General features: G+C 31.9%; 2 protein-coding genes across 3 annotated transcripts; both read right to left on the bottom strand.

Moving 5' to 3' along the window:
- Positions 1-86: 86 nt before the first annotated feature.
- LOC113858964 lies at positions 87-1,055 on the bottom strand. The gene is made up of 2 exons (XM_027491777.1): positions 340-1,055; positions 87-302 (listed from the first exon to the last, which is right to left on the bottom strand). Exon 1 carries the CDS (start codon positions 794-796, stop codon positions 374-376), a length of 423 nt encoding a protein of 140 aa, XP_027347578.1. The 5' UTR covers positions 797-1,055; the 3' UTR covers positions 87-302; positions 340-373.
- A 5,539-nt stretch (positions 1,056-6,594) lies between these two features.
- LOC113857986 (outer envelope protein 61) lies at positions 6,595-11,655 on the bottom strand. 2 transcript variants are annotated; one of them, XM_027490355.1, is made up of 11 exons: positions 11,217-11,655; positions 10,548-10,778; positions 10,113-10,169; positions 9,839-9,967; positions 9,373-9,450; positions 9,214-9,284; positions 8,824-8,873; positions 8,511-8,706; positions 7,859-8,408; positions 7,398-7,541; positions 6,595-7,203 (listed from the first exon to the last, which is right to left on the bottom strand). In XM_027490355.1, the coding sequence occupies exons 1-11, from the start codon at positions 11,310-11,312 to the stop codon at positions 7,057-7,059; spliced, it is 1,749 nt and encodes a 582-aa protein (XP_027346156.1). In that variant the 5' UTR covers positions 11,313-11,655; the 3' UTR covers positions 6,595-7,056. The 2 variants fall into 2 exon arrangements, with proteins under 2 accessions (XP_027346156.1, XP_027346157.1); XM_027490356.1 differs by having other exon boundaries at positions 7,173-7,308; positions 11,217-11,607.
- Positions 11,656-12,066: the final 411 nt, after the last annotated feature.

The raw sequence follows: 12,066 nt of genomic DNA, 5'->3' as shown, positions 1-12,066 counted from the left end.
CAAGGGAATATTCCTTTATACAATATTAGAAAAGTTTTCTCCAAACTCCAAAACAGCAGTTCTATAATTCCATACTATCATGTTTGAACTTTGAACAATTGGACTAAATCGTTTAATGAAAAATACTACATATTTTTACAATTCTCCTACGTGTTTCTAACTAAAATAATCTCCAATGCAAAATAAAAATCCAAACACGTTGTCTCATTTGGCTTTTTTCCAATCACACGAACATAGCTTCCGCCGAATCCCTGATTCCCAGGAACTCCCACTCTCCACCATTTCAACACGTGTCCCACGACCTCTTGAAGCGCTTCGCATTACGACACCGGTTCAATCCTCTTTTATCTTATTTACAAGATCGGTTCGGTTTTTACAGGTACGGTTGGCGCTGAGATTCGCTCCGCCAGAACCCGGTTCCCGCGAACCGGGCCCACATCTCCTTCTCCAACGCCACGCTCTCCAACTTCTCCGCCGCCGCAGGCTCCGTCGCGAAGTACGCCTCCTCCGACGGAATGTCGGTGGAGACGGTGCTGCTGGACCTCTGCCGCTGCAATAAAACGACTTCGTTTTTCTTGCTGTTCGAGATCAAACGGCGTCGTCTCTTGTCCATGGCCTTCCTAAACAGGCCCTTGGGCACAGTGTACACGGCAAGCACGACGAGGTTGAGGACTGTGCAGGGACAGCAGCAGCACACGGCGGCGCATTCCGCGGCGGCGGCGCCGGTCATCTCGCCGACGCCCCGCCGCCGGTGGCTATGCGCCGGCTGCGAAACGACGACGACTTGGCGAGTCATTAATTGAAAACGATATTAATGAATGAGAAAGAGTGTGTGATTGGATTGAGAATTTTTTTCATGTAAAACGGTTTTTGTTTTAATGGAACAGAGATAGAGATGAAAATGGTGGTTGTGCTTGGAAGAAGGGATAGTAACTAACTGCTATAAGAAATTAGAACAAAGCGAAATTGAAGACATTAGAATTGAGAACGGTAACCGTTGAGACGTGTTCCCATTTCACACACGATGAGACTTATCAGTAGTGCACGCGTTTCTAATATACAATGGTTTCAGCTACTGACCATTCTAGAACAACTCAAAGAAGTACACAATTTAAGTACCGTAAAATAATATATTTTATCATTTTTTTTAATTCTAATAACATTTTTCTGATTTTATTTATAAAAATAATTATTTAAATACACTAATTAAAATTTTTTATTTATTAATTTAACATATAGATGAAAATTTTAACTATTTGCTATAATAGATGTTTAAAAAAACAATATTTAACTTTTAACTTTATCATGGATTTTTTATATACAGAAAAAATATATTAAAATATCATGTTTTAAAAAAAGATAAAAATATGAAAGTTTTTCAAAAAGCATGAATGATGATTTTTGGTCCAAAAATATCAATTAGTACTTTAAATTATTATTATTATTTTAAATATTTTTATTAACACTTTTTAAATTTTTTAAATTATTATTGACAAGTTTTAACTCTTTATAATTTTTTAATATTTTTTTAAAAATTATTGGTAATAATTTTAAAATTTTAATAACTTTTCGTTGTTTTATTGGATTTATACAAAAATATTGTTAGTGATAATTTTTAATATATATATATTTTTAAAACTTATAATTTTATAATTTAAAAATAATATCATATTTTAATATATATATTTTTTTCAAATTCTATATATAAAAAATTCAACATGTCTGTAACACGGATATTTTTTTTCTTTTTTGAATTTCATGTTATAGCTTAATTATTTAAGAAAATTTTAATTTATACCATTAATTCAATAATTAAAATAAAATTGATGTTAAATGATTAATAATAGTCATTTATTAAAAATTATTATCATATTTTATAATTTTAATATAATAAATATATTTTTTAGTGAATTTTTATTTTTTAATACTTAAATTCGATCGTATGAATTGCAGTTAATAATTTTTTTAAAGAAATACAAATATTTTATTATATTTTTATGATTTTAATTTATTTTTAATAAAAATAATAATTATTCTTTAATTAATGTTTTTCTATAAGAATACTAGTTAGTCAGATTCATTATTTGATTATATTATAAGTTCAATAAGAGCAGAGTTTGACTACCACCATACTACTATTGATCTTCTATGTAATATCTCGATTTTAGATTGACTGTAAAATCATGAATGCCAACTTTGATTGTAAGGTTAGGTTGTTTGCATAGTAAGACTTACGTCATCAATTGATTTAGTCTCCCAAACCAGGCTGGCATGAGTTTTAACATCAAAGTAGATTGACTTAATTAAAAATAATAATATTCATATTTTTAATATAAAGTATATTTTTAATAAATATTATATGATCTATATTAATTCATATATCTAGTTTAATTATATTCAACAACTCAAAGTTATTCTTAAAATAGATTATATTTTAAGAAACGTTACATTTTTTTTATATTTTTCTAGAATTTAGTTTTTAAGTCAATGAAAAAATTAAATATTTTTTCTGAATTATAATTTTTTTAATACAATTACCTAACTGTCTTATAATTATCTAAACGAGTTTTCATTGAAAAAATATTCATTTCTCATGCAGAAAAGACAAATTAATGAACAAGACTAAAGAAATGTTTATATAAATAGCGTTTTTTTTATATCCTTTAAATAAATAACTCAACTAAACATATATTTAGTAAAGTCTTGTTATACAAGAAGTTAATTATTTAGTTTAATCAATTAAGTCAGTAAATTATTTTAATAATTTCAAAATCGGCAAGATTTTTGCATAGCTTGCATCTTTATCGATTCCACGTCACTAACCAATGTAGCCAATCATCTATTAAATTCGGATAATAACACCTGTGGCCCTGCTCTATGGACCGTGATGATCCGAATCACTCCATGCCTATCATCAAGATATTTATAATTTCTTTATTTTTTTATATTTATATATTTAAATTATTAAATGGAAATATTAAATATTTTTATATTTTCAATATAATAAATATATACTTTTTAATTTGTATTTATTTTTCGAAATAATAAAAAATTATCAAAGAAGATATAACGTAACTATATATTTTTATCATAAAGTGCTTTAGTAGACAACTGGTTATAGATTCATTTTTCTCCCTAGTTATCTGATAATTGAGTTTTTTTCACTAAATAATTCTTTTGGCTCACTACATTACTATAATATGTAGGAATAAATTTCTGCTGCATGTAAAAATATATGCCATTTGTTAATAAAAAAAAAGGAAATGCTCACACAGATTTTTATTTATACTACAATTTATTTTTAAAAATTAAAAACTGTTTTTAAAAAGTAAATTAAATAAATATGCTTTTATTGTTTTTTTTTAATTATTCAAAAGCCTATGTCTTTTTTAGTTGTAAATGCGGATCAAGGATTCCAAAATTCTGAGAAAATTGAGCAGATAAGGGGAAAAAAATTACGGAGAGAGGGAGTACCAAGGATGCTACAATGACTCCAATAACCATGACCATAATATGATACACAAGGAAAAAAAAATTTAAAAAACACTTAAATAAAAATGAAAATGAATGGTGATATGAAATAATATCATTTTAATTGATTGAATCATACAAAATTTGCAAATATTTCTTTTACAGTGTGAGACGAATTTTATATAAACACTACAATTTTATTGTTAAGGTGAAGTTCACGTTATTTTAATCTTTCAAGTTGAAGGAACAAGGGATTATATGCCAAAGCATATGGTGAAGGAGAATGATGTTCTTGGAGGACCAAACAAGAATGTGATGTAAATACCTAAGAAAAATAGTGTTGTCAGAGTTTTATGTTGATCAGGATATGATTGAAAGGTATTGTAAAGTGATAGTGGAAAAGTTAGATTGGTAAGAAGAACTCAGTAGTGGAAAGGTTAGATGGGTAAGAAGAACTCAATAGTGTGGTTGACTTTGAATCCATACTAAATGTCAAGGCCATTATCATGGGTGACAATATAGTTCTATTGAAATTGGAGGGTCGGAAAGCTTGTCTAAGCTATTTTATACCATTGATTGGTAGCATCCTCGTATAGTAGTTGTTAATAGGGCAACATGGGTTTATTTATACAACATGCCATATAATGCTTAATTAGAGACATTCTTTTGAAAGATAATGTTACTGTTGAGAGATTTTGTGTGCATGGATGATGATACGACGTCCCAAAGATGTATGGATTTTGCAAGAGTTCACTTACGGACTCAAACACGTACTGATTAACGAAGATCTAAGGATTCATGTTAATGATCTTGTGCTCTAAATTCAGATGGGCGAGGAATATGGGGAAGAATTCTTTCAAGGAGGGTGGTGGTATCATGATTCAAACACTTCATCATCGGAGAGTTATGACGATTCTTCATTGGATTTAGATGCTTTAGAGAATGAAAGTTCAAATGATGGTGAGAAGGGTCGTGATATAAAGGCAGGAAGCATAGCCAAGAAAAAATAGTGACCAAAGGTGGTGTAAAGAGCACGGAAGAGGGAGAAAAGGGTTGGATTATTGAAAACAAAATTTAGGTGATTTTGTGCCAGACATTGCACAATATCAAGAGAGTTTGAAAGTATGAAATAAATTACATGGAGAACTTAACAGATGCGCGAATGAGAGAGAATTCAAATTATAATGTAGATGTTGTGCAATTAGATGAGGATGCATTTGAAAATGAGGTTGACCAAGTTAGGCCATTGTTGGTCGAAACTTATGAGTAAGAGAATTGGCGGGACATAGGAACTGATAAAAGATTATGTCAACTTAGTGTTATTGACAAAGGAGTAAATGGAGACAAGGATGCGATACAAAAAGAGTTTATAGGCAAATCTAATGACTTGATTATTGGACATTCTCATGGGTAATCAGGCATTAAGTTAAAACTAGATTTTTCTCAATCCAATATTGTTATTGAGGCAATAGTGTGAGAAAAAAATAATATTAAGAATGTTAAGAGTGTGCCTTGTAAGGCGAAGAGGAAGAAAAGATCAAAACTTAAGTCAAATATTTGAAACATGTATCTTGGAACCTGCTTACAACATGATCTTTGAAAAAATCAATTGTAAAAAGGATTATGTGTCAAAACACAAAAGATAACACATTAATTTTATTTTTCAAATCAAGTAAGGTCATTAAAAAATCGATATACTGTATCCTTATTTATACTCTTATCATATTATATATACAATATGAATATGATAAGAGTATAATAATTTTTTATTATTTTATATCTTATGTGTATTAAAATAATAAATTAAATATATATTATCCTTATTTATAGCTAACTTGAGTTTTTTCACAAGGTAAAATTTATATTAGAAAAAAAATACATAAAATAGATTTATCACATTCTGTTGATTAAATAAATGTTAAAATAAGATAAAAATTATCTTATTTTATTTTTATCCCATAAATTAATAACAATAAAGCCTTACTTTACAACAAAAATTAAGTAATGTTTCTTAATTAACATTAAAGTTTAATTTTAGTAAAATATTTATATTTAAGATAATTATAAATTATCAAATTTAAAATGTAATTTTAGTCCATAAATAATACCAACATTATTGAAATAACTAACTTAAATTTTGTGTCAAAGGATTTGTTTAAAAGTCTGAAAAGATGAGGAAAAAATTGTTTAAAGAGTAAAGAAGGAAGATAATACAAAATCTCTCAAATTGAAGAAATTTAAAAATATAGAATCAAAAAGTTTATAAATTTTTTTTCATATAAAATCTTTTAAACAAGACTAATCACGTAATTATTTTCCTTCAAAGAATCAGCTATCAAACAAAACTTTAATAAATTGAAAACAAATAACTTAAAAAAAAGAAGAGAAATTAAAATTTATTTACCTGAAAACACTGGTATTATTATCTAGTTATAGTGTGAGTTGGTCATTTAAATAAGAATCATAGAGCCTGATAACTGATAAGCAAACATGGGACCACAGCCACCCCAAATGACCAGAAAACAATTGTCATGTACTCGGCGAAGACCAACGAAATCACGACTCAGCTTAGTCGGAAATTGACTGAAAGGGGAATTAGTGGTCACTTTAGTCCATGTTTGAAGGTATTACGTAACAGATTTTTTTTTCTTTTAAAAAAACATTAGTACGAAATATCACCAATTTTGGTTGCACAAAAGTTAAAAAACAATCAGTAGAAATTAACCAAATGTGTAATTGCATTAACTAACACCAAGAACAGCGTTGTGATGCAAAGATGTTTAGAGAGCAGAAACTGTCCAATTTTCAGCCTCTTAAAGAATTACCAGCAAGAATCAAACCTTTTATTAACGTTGTTAGGTAAATTCTCATTGACCATTGACAACCATACACAACTCTAAGCATCCTAATATCCTATACACAATTCTCATAATTATTTTTTTGTACTTAATCAAAGCTTTTTATTTAAAATTTTAATTTTTATTCATAGTATACACAACTTTTTATACAATACTATCTAACCATGTAGGAATTTATTGTTTAAAATGTTTAACCATTAAACAATGTTTATCATAAAAAATGTAATGCCAAATGATTAGATAAAGCATATTACATTCAAACAAGAGTTAAAATTAGATCTTTAAATTAATAGCTTTATATATGTGAGGAAAACAAAAAATAGAATTTTGTAAAATCTTATAAATTACGTAGAAAGAATCTTCCCAAACCTTGAAGCAAGGTGGCTGACTGTTTGAAGCACTAGGTTTAGGAGATAGGACCTAAGAATGACAAAAAGTAATGGATTAATTGAATGGTAGGGTCACTGCCAATGCTAAATGGCAAACAACTCAAAAGCAAATATATTACAGAAAGAGTGCCCATCACATCCTCCTCAATTTGGACATACATATCTAATGAGATGCCAATTTGGCATTGCTTTCCAAATAACCAATGGTATGTCCCCTCCTCTCTTCATAGTTACTTTGCTGAGACAACACATTCAATCATCTAACCACAAAAAGAAGGCTATGCCTGAGTTTGAAGGTTGAACCTTTCAGGAGTCTCATATAATGCCTGCCCCTTATTCTAGCCACCAATGAAGCCCAACCGGTGGAGAATGACAGCCAAAATGAGCATGCATATCGCAAAGATCATGCCCGGTTTCCCTAGCAGCCAGTTCTTCGTCTTTCGTGCAGATTCAACTCCTCTTTGAATCCTGTCTGCCCAAAGCATCTGCAAAGACAAAGTGAAAATGTTCATTATCTTGCAGCTGAATGTTTTATAAGCTACTCCAGCTTTCCCTTGCATTTTATCTTTCATTTTCTAGTATTGCCACACCTCCATGTTACCATCCTCATCTTAGGTACAAGATTTTATTGATGAATACAAACTAAAAGAATATATGTAGAGTTTGGAGATGAAGATACCATTTTATCCAAGCTCTCTGGTGATAAGGATGACATGGCTTTGTGAGCTTTTGCTGCGTCTTCTGGCGAAAGCTTGACACCAAATTGCTCACCCATGTTTGCCATCATCTCTGGGCTCATATTTTTAATCATTGACGTGAACATCTGCCAAATCAACATAAACTAAAAAATTAAGAGAAGGAAACATGTATAATATACTGAAGACAAAAATGTTTCAAGATAGAGCATTTGCACGACTTGTCAGAAAAAACACAACATGACCACATGATAAGCAAATCTCAGACAAGTGACAACTAAAAAGTAATACAGGTACAAAATTAAGGGGGAATAACTTAATTAGAAATTACTCGTAGTAACATATGAAAAGAAATAGAGGGAACTTGACTGAATTTATTCCATACAGGTAGGTGGAGAAGGCTAGTGATCATTTTGTCTCATTAACAAGTATTACAAATGTGTACCTGTCGCATAGCCGGATCTTTCATCTGGTTTCTCATCTGTTCTTGTAGATCAGTACTTGAGGAAGGGAAGTTTGATTGAGAAGAATTTCTCATATTTGAAAATGCATTACGTGGAGCACTTGATTCCCCAAAAGCATTAGTACTTGATGATGGGAAGTTTGAATGGGAAACATTTCTTTCAATCTCGTCTACAGACAATGGCATAGATTCTTTCCCTCTCAGTGAGGATGCCATTTCAAACATCTTCTTTAGGTCATCTGAAGGCATTTTACTTATCATATCACTCGCAGCTTTAAACATGTCAGGTGTCACATTGGGAGGAATTGATCCAGCGTTCAAAGGAGAAGCAGGGGAACCTCCTCTAAATAATGGATTGTCCCCTTGAAATGAAGAAGCCATGTCAAGCACTTTTTGAAGTTCCTCAGGTGACATCTTACCAATCATGTCTGAGGTTGTTCTAATCATATCTGGAGATATATCTTTGAATTGTCCAGTGTTCAAAGAAGCCAGTGTGGCAGGATCAGCATTTGACATGAAGTTTTGGAATGATCTATAGAATAAAAAACAAGAATGTAAATCTTTTATAGACCACGATTAATTAAAAACAAAGAAACATAATGTGCCCAGCACCTTTTACAGAAATGCTAATTACCTGACAGCTTCTGGATCTTTTTTCAATGAATCTAAACTGTCTGCATTTGTTTTTTTATTTCCATTGTTAGTAGTACTGCTACTCTCAGAGGAGTCACCATATTTTTTTGGTTGAACCACTGATTGTTCCAAAGGGCTTCTGTTGTTTCCAGAAGGTACAGCCTCAACTTCATCAGTTATTTCTTCAATTACCAGCCCTGTGTGCAGAATGCCAGTAAGGTCAACTTAAATTTAACATCTACTAGAACCATAAAGCTCAAGGGGCATAGGCAAAGTGAAAGGTGAAAAAGAAAATAAATGGGAAAAACACATACTTCCAGGTGCACAGTCACCACCTTCCTTTGCCAACTGTTCCTTGGTGTCCCTGAAATAAGCATTTCATATTAGCTTACTTCCAATATATCAATTCCTTTACTATAGCTTATACAAGATTCAATAATAATAATAATAATAATAATAATAATAATAATAATAAAACAGAATGGTAAACACATCACAGATTTACTTCATTCAGGATACAATCCATTGTTTACATTGATTTATTTTATAGTAGAATTTGATGAAAAATCACTCATAAATCATAATCAGAGACTCATCAATTACAACAGCAGATGGGTGATATATGTGATGAGTAGATCAATAAATAATTCTGTTTCTAAGATAGGTGCAACCGTGCAAGTATGTGGAAGGGAGCAAGATCACACCTTAAAAGCTCTGCAATTGTATCATCATCAGGGGACACTTCAAGTGCCTTACTTAAATCAGTAACAGCATCCTAAAAAAACAAAGAATGGAATTAAATATAAACTAAATACAACAGCAACCTTAATGTCAAAACGTTAATTGAGTCACAAGAAGCTTACTCTTAGTAGACCTAGTTCCTTATATGCTTGACCTCTTCGATAAAGAGCCTTAAGGTTCTTTGCATCATATGCCAAAACCTACCATATATAAAACACATTAATGCACTTGTACGAGGAAACAAGGAACTTGATATAACAGCAAATTACAATCTAAGACAGTATTTGCATTTTTACATAAGCATCATAAATGGGAGCATTATGTCCTTATATAATACATTTACGACATAATTTTCCCTTCTAATCTTCTCTGGCTGCTAAATTTCCTCATGATATCATGTTATTGTTAGGATCCAATTGCAAAGTATGGGAGTGGGACTCAAGTAGCTAGTATGGAATTTATTAGGCCTTGATCTCTCCAACTACAATGACTAGCTTTTGTGGTATAGGTTTCCCAAGGTACTTATCATACCACTACTTAATATTGCAGTAGGCTATTAAAGAAATGGAATATTGAAATATTGAATACCTCAGAACCTTCTTTTATGCATTCATCAAACTGCCTTGTCTTCAAGTAACAGGACATCAAGTTGAGAGAGCATGCCAAGAGAAGCTTTCTACTTTGGAAAGATGGAATGTCTTTAATGTTTTCCTTAGCCTAGAATATGAAAAAATGAAAATAATGTAATAGAATGTAATAGAATGTAATAGACAAAAAAGTAACAATTTCCTCCAAACATGGATGATCAAGAGAAAGAGGCGTGTGAGACAGACAGTTAACCAACCACAAAATGTTTACTTACAAGCATGTACTTCTTCAGAGCATCACTGAATTTTCCTTGATTATGAAATTCATTTCCCTGCAAAATTTAATTTTAGTTCATCAAGGCGCATGGTAGACTCTCCAACCAGTCTTACAGAAATTGAAAAACTATAATCAGTTATCAGGGTAATAGACAGAGTAACAATCATGTCTTATGATGCAATAACAGCAAGTGTATTTTCCGATCACATTCAAATGAACTGAAGCATATTATTCAAGTGTAATTTCATTTACGGATTTTCCTCAAGGCATCATAATTTGGTTTTTCAGTGGACAATCTAGGTTTTTACTCTATAACCTGGATTCATCCCAGTCACACAGAATTCAACAATATAAGATTAAAAAAATGCCTGTGGTTTATGATTCAAGTTTCACAAAGACACTGCCAGTTGAAGTTTCATGCTATAGGACTCACCTGCTTCTTCAACGTCTCAGCCGCACTTAATTGATATTTGATCTGGGTATCAACACGGGCACGCATTGCTGCTACTTCATCAGGTGTTGCATTGGCCATCTTCTCACCAATATCCGCCATTTCTTCGGGACGTGTATGCTTTAACTGTTCAGCAGCATGTTTAAAGTCTTCAGCACTCATGTTATTCATGCTCTCCGAGGCCATCCTCATCAGCTCCGGATTAGACATCATCTACAATCCCACAAAAACATTGCACAAAACCACAATTAACACTTATCCTATACACACCAAAACATGCTCTTTCACATCAAAAAACAAAACCAAAACACTTATCTTAGACCCAAACACTTCATACTCTCCCGTTCAGATTTAAATCTCCACAAAACACGGACATTAAAAGAATTCACACAGCGAAACCAAAATTATACGAAGATTTAAACTTTCAATCTCACGCGCATCTAGGCGCTTAAAGGGAAACACAAATCACAACCCCCCGCCCCCCCACACACACACAAGAAGAATTTCATCAAACAACAAAATTTTTCTCCTCCAACAAGGGGCATCTGAGAGGGTTGAATTCACGGCGAATCAGCGTTGGTTCAACACAATGCGACAAATCCACAAACGCAATTGCAGAAAACAAAACAGAACAAGGGGGAGAAAAGATACCTGTTGTTGGATCCGAGCCAACTCGGCGGGTGACATGCGACTCATCTGTTCCTGAGCGATCCTGATCAACTCGGGATCCATCATACCGTTAAACATTCTCAATACCCAATTGAAATCGAAGCAACCACAGAAGATCAAAAACGAAACTTGGGGTGATTTTCAATGATGGGTGATGGGAGGGAAAAAGGGTGCGTGGACTTTTCCTTTCTTAACGGACCAGAGTGGCAGATGTTAAGGAACGTATTTTAGTTATGTGTGTTTCGGGAAACTTGAGGAGAAGGTGTTGGATAAATTGAGGAATAGGGAATTGGAAAAAAAGAATAAGAAGAACAAAGGAAGAGTCCGATTTGGAGGTGCCGCCTACCAAACCTGGAAAAGGAGAATATTAATAAGCAATGGACCAGAAGAGAGAGAACCCAAACAAACAAGAGTCGAATATGCGTAGGGAGTGTCGGCCGAAATTACTCTCTTGCCCTTGACACGTTTCTGTATTCTTTATTTTCTTGTAGTGTTGCTAACTACTTTGTATTTGATTTGGAGCAAAGACAATTAATATAAATAATGCATCACGGGGGAATGGACACGTATGTCTAAATACTTGGATTATTGATTATTGATGGAAATATGACTTTGATTGGGGGTCTTATGCTTGAAATTTTATAATTGAATTATGATAAGCTTAAATTCAGGGCAGTGAATATATGATAAGAAAAAAAATATAATATGGTATAAGAATTGAATAATAAGGTAGGGTAAGGATAATTGATTTTTATTTTATTTTTATTTTTCTTAAATGTTATTATTTAATTTTAGTCAGTTTTCAATTGAAATTGAATTTTGACATCTTATA

Source organism: Abrus precatorius, unplaced genomic scaffold (genome assembly GCF_003935025.1).
Source record: "Abrus precatorius isolate BTA unplaced genomic scaffold, Abrus_2018 Scaffold2, whole genome shotgun sequence".
Classification (NCBI taxonomy): domain Eukaryota; kingdom Viridiplantae; phylum Streptophyta; class Magnoliopsida; order Fabales; family Fabaceae; genus Abrus; species Abrus precatorius.
Note: the sequence above shows the minus strand (reverse complement) of the source record. Positions and strands in the feature narration are given on the sequence as shown.